This window comes from Bubalus bubalis, chromosome 11 (genome assembly GCF_019923935.1).
Source record: "Bubalus bubalis isolate 160015118507 breed Murrah chromosome 11, NDDB_SH_1, whole genome shotgun sequence".
NCBI lineage: Eukaryota > Metazoa > Chordata > Mammalia > Artiodactyla > Bovidae > Bubalus > Bubalus bubalis.
The window spans coordinates 99,299,237-99,319,072 of record NC_059167.1 but is presented as its reverse complement, the minus strand read 5'-3'; the positions used below and the strand labels follow the sequence as shown (position 1 = coordinate 99,319,072).

Sequence of the window (19,836 nt, the reverse complement as noted above, 5' to 3'; positions counted from 1 at the left end):
GAAGCTTATAAGTTTGATTAGGTCCCCTTTGTTTATTTATTTATTTATTTTAATTTCTAGTGCCTTGGGAGACTGACCTAAGAAAACATGGGTATGATTTATGTCAGAGAATGTTTCGCCTCTATTCTCTCCCAGGAGTTGAATGGTGTCATGTCTTTAAGTCATTCTGAGTTTGTGTTTGTGTCTAGGGTGAGGGTGTGTTCTAACTTCAGTGATTTACATGAGGCTGTCCAACTTTTCTAGAGATTTGAAGAGACCATTTTTTCTCCATTGTGTATTCTTGCCTCCTCTATTAAAGGTTAATTGTCCATAGGTGTGTGGGTTTATTTTTGGGCTGTCAGTGCTGTCCCATTGATCCACATGTTGGTGTTTGTGAGGCAACCATTTTTAAGGTTTATCTGTGATCTCTTTTTCCCCTCTGTAACTTTCGAAGTTCTCTCTATTCCTAGTATTAAAAATCTAGGATGATCCCTCTCTGCATAGGTCTTTTGTTATTCTCTATGAGTCCCTTGGACTGCAAGGAGATCCAACCAGTCCATCCTAAAGGAGATCAGTCCTGGGTGTTCATTGGAAGGACTGATGCTGAAGCTGAAACTCCAATACTTTGGCCACCTCATGCGAAGAGTTGACTCTTTGGGAAAGACCTTGATGCTGGGAGGGATTGGGGACAGGAGGAGAAGGGGATGACAGAGGATGAGATGGCTGGATGGCATTGCCAATTTGATGGACATGAGTTTGAGTGAACTCAGGGAGTTGGTGATGGACAGGGAGGCCTGGCGTGCTGCGATTCATGGGGTCGCAAAGAGTCGGACATGACTGAGCGACTGAACTGATCTGAACTGACTGACTGATGCAGATACTAAGTAGACCTTTTCTTTAGAGATGCCTACCTTCCAGTTTTCCTGGAAAGTCAAAGAAATTTTTTTAAATTCCCTTATCTTTCCTTCCACTTCTCTATTCTCCTTCTGAAAAGTTAGTTATTAGACCCTCTATGTTCTCTGAAAATACATCTTTTTTGTTCTCTTTTTTCCCTTCCCTTCTCTTTTTGTCCTACTGCCTGGAAGATTTCTACCAGTTTATATTCTAATTGTATTATGATTATTTTTTATTATAATCTTAAGGTTTTTTAAAAGTTCCTCTTTTTTTATTCTTTAGTTGCATTCCTTTGTAGCATCCTGTTCCTTTTTATAGATTGCATATTTTCCTTTAGCTCTTTCATGATGTAGTGCAGAAAGTGCAGGAATCCCACACCCTGTCACTCTACATTATCTCTAGATTCTTCTTATTTCTTCCTTTTCCCTTATTTCCTTCCTTTTCCCCTCCCATTTTTTTTGGCTGTATATTTTTATAGAAAGAATACTTCAAATGTGTACTGATCATTTGTTATTCTTTCATGTTCCAGACTGGAAATTGGAAGCTTTGCATGAGGAGGGAGCTGGTGAAATTCTCTGTGGGGTATATAAGCAAAAAGCTGCATTTTTTATTAGAAAACCCTTCCTGTAATGAAAGTCTTTTCACTGAAACAGTTCTGTTTCTCCAGAGAGAAACATCCTTTCTCTGTATTAGTGAGTTCTAATATAGGGTCAAAAGCGGGGAGTGAAGAAAGGAAGTTAGGAATGTTGTTCAGCTTCGAAACTTGAATTTAATCACCATGTTTTCAGATCCAAACATCTTTCCTGACCTTAGCTGGGCCCTGGCTCAGAATCTCCAGTCTTTCCTCAGAGAACAAAACTCTGTCTCCTGTTAGCTGTCTGGCAGTACCATGCAGGGGCAGGCACCTGGGCATCTATTATTCCATATACTCAGACATCATAATTTCTCCTGTTTTCAACTTTGGACTTTACCCACTCATTGCATGGTTTTTCCAAGTTGTAAACTTTCCATGGATTGTATAATAAGCTATGCCTTTAAATTGTGAGTATTTAGGCCATTTATATTTAATGTGGTTACAGATATGCTTGGGTAAATATGTCCTCTGGCTACTTGTTTTCTATTCATCCCATCTGTTCTTTGCTCCTTTTTTCCATTTCTGCCTCATTTTGGATTGCTTATCTTTTTTTCATTCTATCTTATATCTTTTACTAGGCTATAACTCATTACTCTTTGATATATTATTTTTAATTATTCTTTTAGGATTTATAGCATACCTATACACTTAGGTATACTATAACTAAATTACCATAGTCTTATCTTCACCTGATATTCTGTCACTTACTACAGTCTACCTTCAAGTGATACTGTACCACCTTACATACAGTATTTTCACTTCTCAAACCTTACAGTTTTATCTGCACATACTGATCAGTAAGTAGTTGGCTGAATAATCAAGGAGACCTCTCTACAGTTCTCTGGATCTGTCTCTGTGCAAATGTTTCCTCTCTGGTTCTTGGCCCTGTAAACTCATGGTCTCTGTGTATTCCCAGTTCTGTCCTCAATTTGGGAAGACGTCTGGGCTCCACTGATCTCCATCCCTGAGTGACATTCTGAAGCCTTTCCTGAGGCGTGAAGCTGGGGCACTTTTACGACTCACTTCAGTTGTTTACCACCTCACAGGAGTCATTGTTCTTTGTTACTAAATTATGTTGTGGTAACTATTGTTTCAAATATTTTTTCTGGTTTGTAGTTGTTTTAGGAAGCAGTGTAAATTCAGTCCTTTGTTGTTCCATCTTAGCTGGAAGCAGAATTCCCCATGTACTTGTGTTTGCGTTAAAATATGATAATTTTTATTCTCTGATTTCTCTCTTCCTTTTGTTCTTATGGGTTTATATCTTTTTCAATTGCTCTACTATCATTTTAGTGTTATTTCAGGAGAGAATGGTGGATTCAGGAGAAAGAATTGATGGCAGGTTGATCACATGAATGTAAATCTCTGTAATACTTTTCACCATTTAACTGAGGCTGACATTTGAGGTTAGAGCTGACAATTAAGGTATTTTTACATTCCATAGTATTAATAGTATGTTTAATAGAAAAGGGTTAATGAACATAGTTTATAAGCTGTAAATCTCCATTGTTGAATTATTTTTTACATGTGTAAAAGTAACTTATAAGTTGCATACAGATCTTGGAACATAACTGATAAGTCCGATTCATACTGATTGAAGGGAAAGACTCATTTCTATCCCCTTTTCGTATCTCTATATATGTGATCCTGAAGGCCTAACATGTAGCTAAGGACAAGTCAGTTTGAGAAAAAATGTTTCATATTGTCATATTTGTTAATTCCGTAAATACCAATTTCCTGCTATATTCTTTTAAGTAAAGATAAAACAATGAGTAAAGCATAATCTTTGTCCTCAAATTCTTTATAATTTAGATTCTTGGTGCCTGTTTATTAAGCTGAGCATATGTTATATGCCTACTGGGCCATGTTGACATTGATGGCATGAGAGATACCTGTAAGAGGCTCCTGGTATACAGAGAATGGACACAGTACTCTGTGGTCCAACCCAGAGTACCGTGCTAAAATTACTATGTGGAACCTGGAAAAGAGGAATTATGACCAGATTCTCAAAGTACAAATCAGGGCTAGGAAGGTAGGGGAGGGTTTTGTTAGGCAGAAGGAAGTGTACCTGTAGAGAAAGAGCTGGGGAGGGGATGGCTTAACTGCCCGCCCTTACTATAGCCAGAGCTCCTGTTGCTTATGGAAAGGTGCTGTAGGGGGGGCAGGAGTTCTGTGTAGAGACCATCTCATTCAGAGGGAAAAATTCAGTAATGCCCTTGGAAAGATCACCCTGGTGAACTTAAGCAAATCTAATGGAAAACTGTCATATTTGTGATTTCAAAAATAGTGATAGATCCACAGCCAAGAGTGAATGAAGAAATGAATGGAAACTACGAAAATAAACATTTTCTTCTTTTAAAACCTTAAAGCTGATCCCACAAGCTTTAAGTCTTTGCAGTATGCAGTTCTGTAAAACAGTTCACGAAGTCCTTTCTGTAAACCCTAGAGCCCTTATTTTAAAAGTTTGAGATCATCAGAAATTCCTTACACTAATTTTAATCTTCTTTAATATGTCTTAATTAAACAAGCATTCATATTGATTAGAATTTGAAATTTGCCCCATGAATTATTTTTTCAGGTCTTTCCCAGAATAGTTCTCCTTGTGGAGAAGGTTGGAATTATCTAAGTAAGTTTTTGAAGTGAAAAACTGTAGGAAATATTTTGAAAATATTTAACTTTTTAAATTGTGTATATTAATCATTCACAATGGTGTCACTCTGCATTTATTCAAAACCTGGAAGTGTTCTAAGCAATGTCATCCTGTTGATAAGTCTTAATATTTGTTTCTGAGTTTCCAAGAAAGAAACTTTGATTGTTCTAATAGTAGCTAATGTGGTCCCTACTTACCTTCCTCATGTTGACTAGTCATAAGTGTGTCTGAAATGTTACTTAAACATTAGTATGAAATATTCTTTTTCCATTCTAAGTTATCTTTCAGGCATGTTAATTAGTTAATAAGAAAAAAAAAAGGTAATTTACCATTGAACCCCAAGCCATTTAAATGCCAACTCCTAGAAAGTTGTCTGTTTCTAATTAGACCCTTCATATAGCAATACAGTGTCTGACCCAATAGACTTGCGTAGCATATAACTGCTGCTGCTGCTAAGTTGCTTCAGTCGTGTCCGACTCTGTGCAACCCCATAGACGGCAGCCCACAAGGTCCCCCGGTCCCTGGGATTCTCAGGCAAGAACACCGGAGTGGGCTGCCATTTCCTTCTCCAATGCATGAAAGTGAAAAATGAAAGTGAAGTCGCTCAGTCGTGTCCAACTCTTCGTGACCCCATGGACTGCAGCCCAGCATATAACTAATACTGATTAAATGATATAATGGCATAATACTTGAGGATGGTGAAGAATTGAATAAGGATGGGAGAAATTTGTATATTTTAGACGTGTGTATTTATTAAATGTAGGCAACTAACTTTCATTGTAACTTTCAAAGTCATTAAGTGCTCTATACTTTGAAAACCAAATCAAAGCGCTTCAGGAAGAACAGATGACAAAGATTTTCACACCTTTGCCCAAGCTGAGGAGACTGACCTGTGCACCCCAGCAGTGAAGGCCCCTTAAAGACCTTTGTTTATAGTACAAAATCTCAAACTTCCTCTTTGTAGTTGCTCTACCAGAGGAACAGCATGTGCCTGGCAAGGAGGCAGGTATGTGCTAGTCACTCATGATGAGGATAACTTGAGGATATCACTCAGACGTGGTCATGTTTTCTTCATGGCTAGCGACTGAGAACACTGTTGATAATGGGTAAAGACCATAGTTGTCTCAGCCAAAGATTGTAAATAGAGAAAATGCAAGTTCAGTGCTGAACACATAGTGAGGCCTCAGCAAATATTTCATCTGCATCAAGGAGTCAGGGCCATCAGCTCCTAAACGTATCGGATCTTTATGTAAATTGTGCTTTGTTAGGAAGGAACTTTGTGTCACAGCTGAAAATTGAATAGGACATGAAGCTTTTGCCTCCCCTCTCCTGTGTAGCCCACACTCATGCCAAGGTAATATATTCTCTGTTTCAGGCAATTGCTTGATGAGGACTGTTCATAGAGAGCCTCAATATTGTGAGTGGATTATAATCCATAGCGTGCTTCTGAGGGTTCTTTTTGAAATAGAAACCACATTCTCCCATGGCACCCCCATCACACAGGCATCACAGCCTCCCCGAGCAGCCCACAGAACCTGCTAGCCCACGCGTAGCTGAGCTCACACGTGTCACATCACTCTGCTTTTATGTGCGTGTTATTTATCAGAGGTTCTCAGAGGAAGCGCACTCATCTATCTTCCTTGAAAGTTAGGAATACATCTTTAAAAAAAAAAAATTGAAGTATAGTTGACTTACAATGTTGTATTGGTTTCAAGTGTATACCAAAGTGATTCAGTTATACATACCTATGTTTTTTTTTTTCAGATTCTTTCCCGTTATAGATTATTATAGTTCTCTACTATGTATGTTCTTTATCAATGCTATTTATGGTAGGCCTTATTATTTATCAGTGTTATTTATGGTAGTATGTATCTGTTAATCCCAAACTCCTAAATTGCCCCTCCCCTCCCCTCCTCTTTCATAACCATGAGTTTGTTTTTTGTGTCTGTTTCTGTTTTGTAAATAAGTGCATTTGTTTCATTTTTTTTTTAGATCCCACCTATAAGCAATATCATATGATATTTGTCTTTCTCTGTCAGACTTACTTTACTTAGTATGACCATCTCTAGGCCCACCCAGGTCACTGCAAATGGCATTATTTCATTTGTTTTTTAGTGATTGAGTAATACGAGGACTAAGGCTTCCTGGTGGCTCAAAAGGTAAAGAATCTGCCTGCCGTGCAGGAGATGCAGGAGACATGGGTCCGATCCCTGGTTGGGGAAGATCCGCTAGAAAAGGAAATGGCAACCCACTCCAGTATTCTTGCCTGAGAAATCCCGTGGACAGAGGAGTCTGGTGGACTACAGTCCATAAGGTCGCACAGTGTCAAGCATGACTGAGCATGTGTATCTATCTGTCTATCTATCTGTCTAATATGAGGACTACATCTTGACCTCCCTTTTGGCAGAGACAGCCTCTCCACTCAGCCATCCTAGGAAGAGGGGACTCTGCCTCTGAGTCACGATGGCCGTTTCCTGGAGCTGAGTGGTGAGGCTGCTGTTCTCCTGCCACCAGAGACTCTCAGCATGCTGCTCAGCAGGGCTGGCTGCTGCATACCTGCCCTTTCAGAAGATACGGTAATGCCATCACGCCTCCTTGCTCTGGGTTTCTACTCACTCCAGCCAGGGCTTTCTCTTTCCTGGCCAGTGTAACACGAAATACCATTTCTTAGCTTCTCTCTTGTTTGGAAGCAAACAAAAGAGTGTAAAAGTGATAAGCATGGGCCATTCTGTGTCCGAAGACAGAGATAAGACCCACTGTCTCCACTGTCAAAGGGACAGCACTACAGGGGAAAGCTTATACTCTCTAACTTTTCTGCACTTTGGGTTATGGCAGAAGCCTTGGCATGAGATAAAGTACAGAAAAAAGAAATCTCAGAGGTTGTAATGGCGCAATGTAGGTTGTGAATGGGATCAATCCTGGGGCTCAGGTCACAGGGAGGCTTCTTGTCTCCACAGCTCTGACGACACAGATGGTTGAGCTGAAAGGCAGAACTGAGTGAATGCCAGCTTGGGGGTTATCAGCATGCTTCAGAGACCAAGAAACAAGGAAGGGCAAGCTGTTCCTAGTGGGCTCTGGGAGCTGGGAAGAAAGGGTGGTCCTTAACACAAGCAGAGTGAAGAGTACAGAATGCCCATGACTGCAACCCTGGGTGAGGGCCATCCTGCCCGCGACTGTGCAGAGCACACATCCAGGGCAAGTTCCTCCCGGGTGACAACTGGCATGGCCTCACGCTTGTATGCGTGAAGAACAGTAGTGCCCCACGAGGGGCCCGGGTTACTGTTTAACACCGGTAATTCAAGAAAAACATTGTATAATATCTCTTTCTGATATAAAAACCTTCCTCCTCGTTAGAAAAACCTGACGCCTTCTAGGATAACCAGGATAAACTACATATCTCTCCTTTTGAATACAAATGCTGTGTGTGTAACTCATGGGGCAATGACTTACATTAAGCTCTAGTTCTGGGTGTGGACTGTGCAATCGAAGATATTTTTCCCACCTTCAAGGAGGATGACTAGTACAGGACAAGTACAGTCTAGTCCTGTGGGAGGAGCCCCCGGGAGGGGCTGGGAGAAAAACAGAAGAGGCTCCTGACTGAACTGATTTTGAAGGGTCACCATTGGCCCACTAGGGAATCAGATAGCAAAGGGGACACCACGGCTTCTCCTGATACAGAGGCGAGGAAGGAGATTTGGCACCCGCACATCGTCCTACACTTTGGGCACATCAGTGAACATCAAGGAAGGAGGACATTTTTGTGAGCAAAGAACAGGACTCAGAGATAAATGTGCATTAGTCAACTAACACCAGTGATAAAAGCTATTTTCATATTTTGCAGCTTCCCTTTCAAATTATTTTTAAAGTTGAAGAAATCCTGATGTCTTTCACATTGCTTAGGTAGAACCCCAATTTTACTTATAATAGTGAGCTGTGAAAACCTCTAAATAGAGCATTTTGTGGAAGCTACTTAGTAAATTCACTGGATTGAGTCAAACTGCCCTTGGTGGCCCTCCTCTAGACTAATTATAAAGGACTGGCTTTGTTTGCTATTTTTCAGGTACCATGATCAACAGGATGTGACTAGCAACTTCCTTGGAGCAATGTGGCTGATATCAATAACTTTTCTCTCCATCGGTTATGGTGACATGGTGCCTAACACATATTGTGGGAAGGGAGTCTGTTTGCTCACTGGGATTATGGTAAGTGTCTTTTCACTGTCCGTCTCTTTTATGAATACTCACGAAGACACTTAGTCCATTCCATCTATGTGTAAAGTCATAGTAAAATATTTTATTTCCCAACAGCAGAATGGCAGCATACATAAGTCAATTTTCTACTGGAAGAGAACATCAACAGTTTTCATCCTTTTTTAATTTGAATGAAATATAGTTGTTTTGCAGTGTTGTTAATTACTGCTGTATAGCAAAGTGATTCAGTTATACGTGTGTGTGTGTGTATATATATATATATTCTTTTTTAATATTCTTTTCCATTATGGTTTATCATAGGATATTGAATATAGTTCCCTGTGCTGTGCAGTAGGACCTTGTTGTTTATCCACTCTATATAAGCTCACATCTTCTAACCCCAGCCTCCCTCTCCACCCCTCTCCCAAACCCTTCCCCCTTGGCCACCACAAGCCTGTTCTCTATGTCCATGTTTCTGTTTCATAGATCGGTTCATTTGTGTCTTATTTAGATTCCACATATAAGTGATGCCCTATGGTACTTCTCTTTCTCTTTCTGACTTAATATGATAATCTCTAGTTTCATCCATGTTGCTGCAAATGGCATTATTTCATTCTTTTTAATGGCTGAGTAGTATTTCATCAGGTATATATCCCACATCTTCTTGATCCATTCATCTGTCAGTGGGCACTTAGGTTGTTTTCATGTCTCAGCTATTGTGAATAGTGCTCATATGAACAAAGGGTGTGTGTTTCTTTCTGAGTTATAGTTTCATCTGGATATATGCCCAAGAGTGGGATTGCCGGATCATATGGTAATTCTAGTTTTAGTTTTTTGAGGAGTCTCTGTATTGTTTTCCACGGTGGCTGCACCAATTTACACTCCCACCAATAGTGTAGGAGGGCTCCCTTTTCCTCACACACTCTCCAGCACTTGTCATTTGTAGACTTTTCAATGATGGCCGTTCTGAATGGTATGAGGCGATTACCTCATTGTGGTTTTGATTTGCATTTCTCTAACAATTAGTAATGTTGAGCATCTTTTCCTGTATCCAATGGCCATCTGTATGTCTTTGGAGAAATGTCTATTTAGCTCTTGTGCCCATTTTTGAACTGGGTTGTTTTTTGTTGTTGTTGAGTTGTACGAGCTGTTTGTATACTTTGGGAAATTAATCCCTTGTTGGTGGCATTGTTTGCAAATATTTTCTTCCATGCTGTAGGTTATCTTTTCATTCTGTCTATGGTTTCCTTTGTTCTGCAAAAGCTTATAAGTTTGACTAGGTCCCATTTGTTTTTGTTTTTATTTCTACTGCCTTGAGAGACTGCCCTAAGAAAACTGGTATGATTTGTGTCAGAGAACATGTGCCTATGTCCTCTTCTAGGAGTTTTATGGTGTCGTGTCATCTATTTAGGTCTTTAAATGATTCTGTGTTGATTTTTGTGTATGGTGTAAGGGTATGTTCTAATTTAATTGATTTACATGGGGCTGTCCATCTTTCCCAACACCACTTGCTGAAGACATGTTTTCCCAGTGTATATTCTTACCTCCTTTGTCAAAGGTTAATTGACTGTAGGTACGTGGGTTCACAGTTTTCATCTTAATTTGCATCATGAAGCTCTGTTGAGGAGACAGTGCTGCTGGATTTGCTCTTTGGGATGAGCAAATTTGATCTTAGAGCTTCAGCTTCAAGGTCAAGAATTTCTTTACGTCTGGATTCTGCCATTTCCAACTTGCCAGGTGAACTTAAATGAAATCCTCTTCTCTGAAATGTACTTTCCTCATCTATAAAATGTGGGCCATGAAAACTATCTTGAAATGTATCAAACGGTTGAAGAATAACACTTTTTCAATTAAATAGTTAGTGTTTATCATTTTAATGAATATTTCTTTTTTATTATCTCAATGACAGTGCTCACCTAGTAACTGGAAATAGAGCAAAAAAAGGACAAACTGCCTCTGTCTTCCTTTCATGGAGCTTATAGGTGACCACTTTTTTTTTTTAATAATTAACACCTTTTTTTATTAATTAACAAATGATGGTTAATTACATTTTTGACAAGTATGTGAGGGACTAAGACTTCTGATCAGATTTGGGCACTAAGGGAGAGGAATGGGATCTATTCAGAGAAAGAAATCCCTGGAAAGTTGACTTTGAAACTGAGATGGGAAAGGGTGGGAGCCAGGCAAAGTGTCAGGGAGGAAGGGCATTCCAGGGAGAGGAAAAGGTTTGTATGAAGAAAGTGAGGCCAGGGAGGGACTTGGTATGTGGACACAAGGCCGCTGGGTCAGGAGTGTCCAGAGTGAATTGGGAAAGAGACACAGGGCTGGGAGTGGGAGGCCAGATCTTATGGAGCTTTTGAGTGAGGTTTGCTGCCTGTCGTGACATGCCACTCTGCTGGGACACTGAGCAGGCTCAGACATGTTCCTTGTCCCTTCCTCACCTGGCCAGGACTGGTGTGTACCATTTACTTGAGATGTAAGAAAATGGAAGGCTATCAAATTGTCTAAAATTTACTGCCATGTGATGTGAACTTTGAAATGTCTGCCCCAGATGCTCCAGTTTTAGTGACTTGGGTTCCCCTCATTCCTATCTGCTTTTTCAGCTGGGTTACAGCAAAGAGCATCATCCTGGTGCTGGTTTGGTTTCTGCCTACAGAAGGATGTGAGCTAGCACTGGGAGCCCCATAGGCAGGAAATTCCCAGAATGCCTCAAGCCAGGCATCTCTGCCCAACGCCTCCACTGTGTCCACCCTCAGGTTGGCACGAGAGAAGCAGGCTCTCAAAGTAAGGACCATTGAAGCATGGCCAGGGCAGTGTGTACCCTTGTAGCAGCTGCTTAAGAAGATTGTTCAAAGAGTGAGAACTAGCTGGAAGGACTGAGTGTCCATGACATATACCAAGTAGGAACATTCTTCTCCCACTTGGTAGTACTGAACAGCTAGCTGTGAAAATAAAATCTGGGGGCTCATTTTAGGGTTACCAGTTGTAACAAGATGACTATTTGTGGAAAATATAATTTAGCATTCTTTGCTTATAAAAGAAAATACAGTTTTATGAATTTTAGTAATTTTTATTACAATTGATATGGTCCTTTATGATTACTCTTGGATCCCTTTCTTTTTCCTCAAAAGATGGCATTTTATTATATAGTATAATGCTTTGGGAAATAAAATTTGCATAGGTGTATTTTTGGAGGGCCCATAACAAGCCCACAAGGGACATGAATGATGCTATTTATACACACAGAACTGGTGATTGCAGAGTTTTTCCCCTTATGCTTCTTAGAAACAACTTCTTTGGCATTGGTTTTTGGCAAGACATCCACTCTTTTATTCTTGAATCAGGTATGACTCAGGGTTTGTACAAACCGCTTCATTTGCCATGGATCAGAGCCAAGTTTGAGGTTAACCTTCCCTGGCTCTTGTAATGCTTTTATCTTTCCTTGATTTTTTTCTCCGTCCCTGGCATCTCAAGAGCAGCTCCTGCAAAGTCTCATCTGACAGCACAAATCTTTTATTTCATGCCTTTAACTACTTCCTTGCTTAAGTTTCACCTGTAATCTTACTTTGTTTTTAAAGAATACGTTCTAAGCCACTTGATCTATATGGACACAAAAGTATTGCATGCTGGGAAATTCACACTATCTTCCCTGCTGCCCTCTGAGCTCCTGCTGTAAACTTCAGTCCCTCTGTCCTTAATCTAAGGAGCTCCATTCCATTTCCCTCTTAAGAACAGTTTCTTAATTAACTTGATGAGAAGTTGTGTACTTCATATAGAAAAGTTGAGTGCTCTTTGACTAATCTATTTGCAAAACTGTATACAGTGGCATAGTCTTTATCCACTGGCCAAGCAAATTCACACAGACTCAGGCCACAAAGCAGTGGTCTGGGGGTGTTTCTGGGAAGTTGGCTATAGCCCATGTAAACTTCCTGGGGATCAGGAGCCTAAGTATTGAGATTACCTAGAAACTGTACAGAGAGTGGCTGATAAATTTAGTTTCCTATAAGAGGTTTTCTCAGAGTTTGTATAAAAGGTTAGTTTCCTTTAGATGAACTGTGTTTTAATTTTGTCAGACATCTTTTTTTTTTTTTTTTTTTTTTGCCTTTGATCACATGAAATTTAAATACCAGTTTTTTGCATTGGAATTGCCTAAGTCAGATATGACTTGCTTTTAATTTCAGGCTCTTTTATTCATATATTTTTCTTTCTTTCTTCTTCCAGCCTATTCACCCCTGCACTTTTGCAATGCATGTTTGGATAAAATGTACATTGTCACGTTTCTCATGAGTCATTGCTCAGTGTTTCTCTGGTCTTTGATAAACTGTGAAAAAGAAGCACAAGTCACAGCAGCCCTGGGAGAGCACAGGGTCAGCCCTGAATCGTCTTGCACATCATCTCTGAAGCACTGAGATTCCTTATGTTCTTTTATATTTCAATTTTCTTGTTCTTGTGTTTATGAAATTTTGATAGAATTTATACCCTATGTGATTGTTTCACTTTGAAGTATGTAATATACAGTTGATCTGAATGCTAACGCCTGCAAAGCTTTCCCATTTCAAAAATGTAGATGTAAAGAAATTAACAGTGCATGTTTTCTTCGTAAAGCTAATGAAAGTAATGAATTATTTCATAGAATCATCTTAGATATTCACATTTCATTGGTTAAAAACTCAAAATGAAACTGTCATTTAAAAAATTTAAATAACAATTTATATCATGAATTACTTTGGGGAGCCAAGGACATTAAGATAAAGCTCATTTCTGCCATGGTTCTTGGCAGAAATGTATTGTTAAACCATGAGGGAAGAGAGTTTCCATAATATTTCTAAGAAAGAAATAAATGGTCTTATCAAAAAATAACTTCTCCTTGGCTGAAATGTAAGTTGTAAATCCAAGACAATCATGGAAAGGTTTTAAAATAAATTTTAGGTTGTGTTTACAATGCTATGTAAAGATGATTATCAAAATATTAAAACAAGGGGTTTTATATGTTAAAATGCCTGAACAAGAATTCCGTTGTGATGGATCAAATGAGTCAAGACCTAACTAATATTAGAGCTGATGAAACAAAGATCTCTTCCCTTTCCATGGGTCTTATTTTAAAAACACAAGATTATAGAGCTGCCTAATAGACAAAGTCCTCATTACCCTTCAAGAGAAAACCACTGAGGTTGTCATTATTTGTCTTTTTCCTTCTTCTATCCTTCCTCTTTTTAAAAGAATTTTACTCGTGTAGTTGTTTTACAATGTTGTGTTAATTTCTTCTGTACAACAAAGTGACTCAGTGATACATGCACACATATTGTCTTGTTATAATTTGTCACAGGATATTGAATATTGTATAGTTGCCTGTGCTCTACAGTAGGACCTTATTGCTTATCCATCCTGTGTGCAATAGTTTGCCTCTGCTAATCCCAAACTCCTAATTCTTCCTCCCCTATCCCACCCTCTTTGACACCCACAAGTGTATTCTGTATGTCTGTGAGTCTGTTTTTCTTTTGTAGATATGTTGATTTCAGTCGTATTTCAGATTTCACATATAAGCGGTATTATATGGTACTTGTCTTTCTCTTTCTGACTTACTTCACTTAGTATGATAATCTCTAGGCCCATCCTTGTTGCTGCAAATGGCATTATTTCTTTCTTTTTATGGCTGAGTAGTACTCCATTGTTTATATATACCACATCTTCTTTATCCTTTCATCTGCTGATGGACATTTAGGTTGTTGCCATGTCTTAGCTATTGTAGATAGTGCTGTTATGTACACAAGGATACATGTATCTTTTCAAATTGTAGTTTTGAAAATATATATGCCCAGGAGTGGGACTGCTAGATCATATGGCAATTCTACTCCATAGTGGCTGAACCAACTTACACTCCCAGCAATAGTCTATGAGACTTCCTTTTCCCTACACCCTCTCCAGCATTTGCTATTTGTAGACTTCTTAATGATGGCCATTCTGACTGGTGTGAAGTGGTACCTCATTGTAGTTTTAGTTTGCATTTCTCTAATAATTAGCAATGTTGAGCATCTTTTCATGTGCCTAATGGCCATCTGTATGTCTTTGGATAAATGTCTGTTTAGCTCTTGTGCCCATTTTTGGATTGGGTTGTGTTTTTTTAAATTAAGTTGTATTAGCTGTTTGTATGTTTTGGAGCCGAAGACCTTGTCAGTTGTGTCATTTGCAAGTATTTTCTCTGACTCTGTAGGCTGTTTTGTTTATAGTTTCCTTTGCTATAGGCTTCCCTTGTGGCTCAGCCGGTAAAGAATCCACCTGCAATGTGGAAGACCTGGGTTCGATCCCTGGTTTGGGAAGATTCCCTGGAGAAGGAAAAGGCTACCCACTCCAGTATTCTGGCCTGGAGAATTCCAGGGACTGTATAGTCCATGGAGTTGCCAAGAGTCAGACACGACTGAGCGACTTTCACTTCACTTCATTTCCTTTGCTGTTCAAAAGCTTGTAAATTTGATTAGCTCCCTTTGGTTTGTTTTTGCTTTTATTTCCATTGCCTTGGGGCACTGGCTTAAGAAAACATTGGTAGAATTTATGTCAGAGAATGTTTTGCCTATATTCTCTTCTAGGAATTTTATGGTGTCTTGTCTTATATTTAGGTTTTTAAGCAATTTTGAGTTGACTTTTGTGTAGGGTGGGAGAGTGTGTTCTGATTTCACTGATTTACATGCCACTGTCGAATTTTGCCAGCACCACTTGCTAAAGAGAACGTCTTTTCCTCGTTGTATGTTCGTGCCTCCTTGTTGAAGATTAATTGCCCATAGGTGTGTGGGTCTATTTCTTGGCTCTGTATTCTGTTCCATTATCTGTATGTCAGTTTCTGTGCCAATAGCGTGCTATTTTGACTCCTGTAGCCTTGTAGTATTGTCTGGAGTCTGGGAGGGTTATGCCTCCAGCTTTGTTCTTTTTCCTAAGGATTGCTTTGGTGATTCTGGGTCTTTTGTGGTTCCATATAAACTTTAGTATTATTTGTTCTATTTCTGTGGGAAAATATCATGGGTAATTTAATAGGGATCACATTGAATCAGTAGTATGACCACTTAAAAAATATTAATTCTTCCCATCCAAGAGCATGGGATATCTTTCCATTTCCTTGAATCATGTTTCATTTTCTGTATTAATGTTTTGAATTTTCAGCATGTAAGTCTTTCACCTCTTTGGTGAGATTTATTCCTAAATTTTAGTGGGGGTTTTTTGGTGTGATTTTAAAAGAGATTGCTTACATTCCCTTTTTAGTATTTCACTGTTAGTGTAAAGAAATGCAACCATTTTCCATATGTCCATCTTTTATCCTGCTGTGTTGCTGAATCAGTATATCAGTTCTAGTAATTTTTGAGTGGAGTCTTCAGGGTTTTCTTTGTATATATTTTACCATGTCATCTGCATATAATGACAATTTTACCTCTTCTCTATGAATTTGAACACATTTTATTTCTTTTTTTTGTCTGATTGCTGTGCTTAAAGACTGCCAATAGTTTTTAAAGAGAAGTGGTGAGAGCAGCATCCTTGTCTTGTTCTAGATTTTAGTAAGAAGGCTTTCAGCTTTGAGTATTATATTAGCTACGGGTTTGTCATAAACAGCTTTTACTATGATGAGATATATTCACTCTATACACATTTTCATCAGGATTTTTATCATAAATGAATATTGAATTTTATCAAGTGCTTTTTCTGCATCTGTTGAGGTGATCATATGGGTTTGGTCCTTTTGCTGGTGTAGAGTATCACATTGATTAATTTGCATGTGTTGAACCATCCTTGTGAACGTGGGATGAATCCAACTTGGTTATGGTTTTTGGCCTTTTTTATGTGCTTTCAGATTCAGTTTGCTAATATTTTGTTGAAAATGTTTCTGTCTATATTTACCAAAGATATTAGCTTGTAATTTTCTTTTGTAGTAATGTCTTTGGTGACAGTGGTGTTACAGAATGTCTTCAGGAGTGTTTCTTCCACTTCAGTCTTTTCGAAGAGTTTGAGAAGTATTGGCATAAGTTCTTTGTATGTTTGTTAGAATTCTCCATTGAAGCCTTCTGATCATGGGTTTTTGCACTTAGTGATTTTTTTTTTTTTAATTAATGACGATTCCATTTCTAGTGACTGGTCCGTTCAAGTTATCTATTTCTTCTTGATTCAGTTTCAGTGGGCTATATGTTTCTCAAAGGTTGTTCATTTCTTTGAGATTGTCCAATCTTTAAGATTGTCAACTTATAATTTTTCATAATATTCTCTTGGTTTGTTTTTTTCTTTCTCTGCAGTATCTTGTTATTTCTCCTCTTTCATTTCTTATTTCATTTGGGCCATCTGTCTTCCCTATAAGCCTGGCCAGAGGTTTGTAAATTCTGTTTACCCTTTCAAAGAACGAACTCTTGGTTTTATTGATTTTTTTTTTGTATTTTTTTAAATCTCTATTTTATTTATCTCCTCTCTGACCTTTGTTATCTCCTTCCTTCTGCTGAATGTAGGTTTTGTTTGTTCTTTTTCTAATTCTTTTAGGTGGTGGATTAGGTTGTTTTTGATATTTTTCTTGTTTCTTAAAGAAGGCCTGTGTGAACTTTCCTCTAAGAATAGTTTTTGCTGCATGCCATAGGTTTTGAATGGCTGTATTTTTGTTGTTATTTTCCTCAAGATATTTTTAAATTTCTTCTTTGATTTCATCATTGATCCATTTGTTTGTCTGTTTTCGTTTTGTTAGCATGTTGTTTAGTCACCAAGTAATTGTTTCTGTTTTTTCTCATTTCTTTTTCTGTGGCTGATATCTAGTGTCATGCCATTGCAGTCAGAAAAGATGATTTAAATAATTTCTGTTTAGGCTTGTTTGTGGTCAGTCCTAGAGCATGTTCCAAGTGCACTTGAAAAGGATGCATATTCTCCTTCTTTTAGCTACATTGTCCGTAATAACTCTAGGTATTCTGTTGTATCATTTAGGGTCTCTGTTGCCTTATTGATTTTTGTCCCAAATATCTGCTCATTGATGTGTGTCCTATTTTTCCTTGAATTTTGCCATTTTTATTATAATATGTCTTGGTGTAGGTCTACCTGTGCTTCCTATATCTGGATATCTGTTTCCTGCTTTAGGTTTCAGAAGTTTCCAGCCATAATTTCTTTAAATACATTTGCAATACTTTCTTCTCTTTCTTTTCTCTCTGAGATCCCTATTAGGCATAGATTGGCATTCTTTATATTATCCCATAGGTTGCTTATGTTGCTTTCATATTTTTTTTTAATTTGTGTTTCTGTCTGCTCTCTTGATTGCGTGATTTCAATTATTCTATCATCTATATCACTTATTCATTCTTCTGCATTATTAATTCTGCTTTTCGTAGTCTTTAGTTCAGCTCTTGTTTCTTCACATGAATTCTTTAATTTCTCTTGGCTCTTCCTTATGGTTTCTAATTCCTTTTTATAGTAATCTGCATTTCTGTTGATAGCCTTTCTTAATTCCTTCAATATTCTCACTGTCTCCTTGTTGAATTCAGTGACTACTAGACCAAATAGATCTCTTTCATTGTTTGTTCTTTCAGGAGAATTCTCTCAGTTTTTTAATTGGAAGTGGTTTTTCAGTTTCTTCATTTTACTTATATTTCTTTGCTGGCAACCCACTCCAGTATTCTTGCCTGGAAAATGGTATGGACAGAGGAGCCCGGTGGGCTATCGTCCATGGGGTCGGTCACAAAGAGTTGGATACAACTGAGCAAGCAGGCACGAGTTTAGGAGAAACAATTATCTATTGTGGTCCTTGAGGGCTATTTTTATGTTGGAATGCTCCTGTGTAGCTTGCATGGGTTTAATATTTTTGGTGTGAGGGCCGTTTGAAGTATGGATACCTGTCACCTTTTTCCTCAGTGTATGCTGGCCATCATCCCCTTGATAGGAGGTGTGACTGATGCTGTGGTGATTGGATCCTGCACTGGGTATTGAGTGGGGCCTCCTCTTTGCTCTTTGGTTATCACTGCCCTATCCAGCAGAGAAGGCGATGGCACCCCACCCCAGTACTCTTGCCTGGAAAATCCCATGGATGGAGGAGCCTGGAAGGCTGAAGTCCGTGGGGTCGCGAAGAGTCGGACACGGCTGAGCAACTTCACTTTCACTTTTTACTTTCATGCATTGGAGAAGGAAATGGCAACCCACTCCAGTGTTCTTGCCTGGAGAATCCCAGGGACAGGGGAGCCTGATAGGCTGCCATCTATGGGGTTGCACAGAGTCGGACAAGACTGAAGCAACGCAGCAGCAGCAGCAGCAGCAGCCCTATCCAGGACACGGTCTGCTCCCTAATTATTGGAGTGGAAGCCCCCAGCTCCATTTCTGAGCTGTGTTTGTTATGCACTGTGAGGTTGGCAGGATTGGCATGGTCCCACTGGGAGAGAAGTCACTGAGTATTCTTCTGCTGGGCCTGTTCACCTATGACTATACTCTGTCATGTCACTTTTTACCCATTGCGTGGGCTCATAAAGTACGTTGTAGTTGGCACTGCTTTTGGCCCCAACATAGGGATGCTGGCAATCAGCCCTGGTGCCTTTCACACTTCGTTTTTCACGAGGCCACCAGCACAGATCCGCTGGAGTAAGACCCCAGGACTGTAGTAGTCAAGCACCTGTACCGGCTGTGGGTGCTATTGAGGCAGCTCACACCCTGGCCTGACCCAGCCTCTGTTGTACACACCCACAAAATCTACAACTGCTGTGTGCAGATGCGACCCAGCCACAGGAGCACAAGTTGTTCATTAAAATGTTCCATGGATGCTGAATTTACAAAGCTGGCAGTGGAGTTGTAAATCTGCAGCTTGTGCAGCCACAAGGAAAGATTTCAGCTCTGCTTCCTAAGTTGCACAACCCCTGGATCTCAGCTGTGATTTCATTCTCACCTCTGTGCATGGACAACCACTGGCATCTGCTCCCAGAACCACCAAGGTGGTGGCTGGAGCAACCAGAGCCTGCCCAAATGGGAGGGGACTGGGGCAAGGGCCAGGCTGTGCAGGCCTGCCTGTGTGGGAGCCTGTCATAGAGTCCGTGGGGGCAATAGCCAGAGGTGGGGAAAGAGGCTAGAATGGAAGCCACACTCCTGCCTTTGTGTGCCATTTGACAATGGCACTGTACTTTTATGGCAGCCCAGGGTTCTTCCCTGAACACTCCTAGTTGCTGCTTCCCACAGTCCAGCCCACTCAGGCTGTCTCCATGCCGCCAACAGCAGCCCTCTCCATAGCTCTATCTTCTAAACCCGGTGTTCCAGCACGCAGTCCCTAGCTGTACCAGCATGTGTGTGTCTCAAGTTGGGGTGCACAGGGCAGTCGCACAGACTATGTGTGTAGGTCTCCCTGTGTCCTGCCACTAATGAGTTGTTGTGCTCTCCTCGGAATCTCTGAAGTTTCTTTTCTGTCCCAGCTAATCTCCCTGCCAGTGAAGTGATGGAGAAGGGAATGGCAACCCACTCCAGTATTCTTGCCTGGAGAATCCCGTGGACAGAGGAACCTGGTGGGCTGC

At 39.7% G+C, this 19,836-nt stretch overlaps 1 protein-coding gene across 3 annotated transcripts in view; it reads left to right on the top strand.

Annotated features, from left to right (window-relative positions):
* The window catches only part of KCNN2 (potassium calcium-activated channel subfamily N member 2), a 583,536-nt gene that overhangs the window by 532,699 nt on the left and 31,001 nt on the right, over positions 1 to 19,836 (top strand). For all 3 annotated transcript variants that reach the window (XM_044925506.2, XM_044925504.2, XM_044925505.2), the window contains one exon: positions 8,215 to 8,356. In XM_044925506.2, the coding sequence (XP_044781441.1) occupies positions 8,215 to 8,356 (142 nt within the window). The remainder of the gene's footprint in view (positions 1 to 8,214; positions 8,357 to 19,836) is intronic.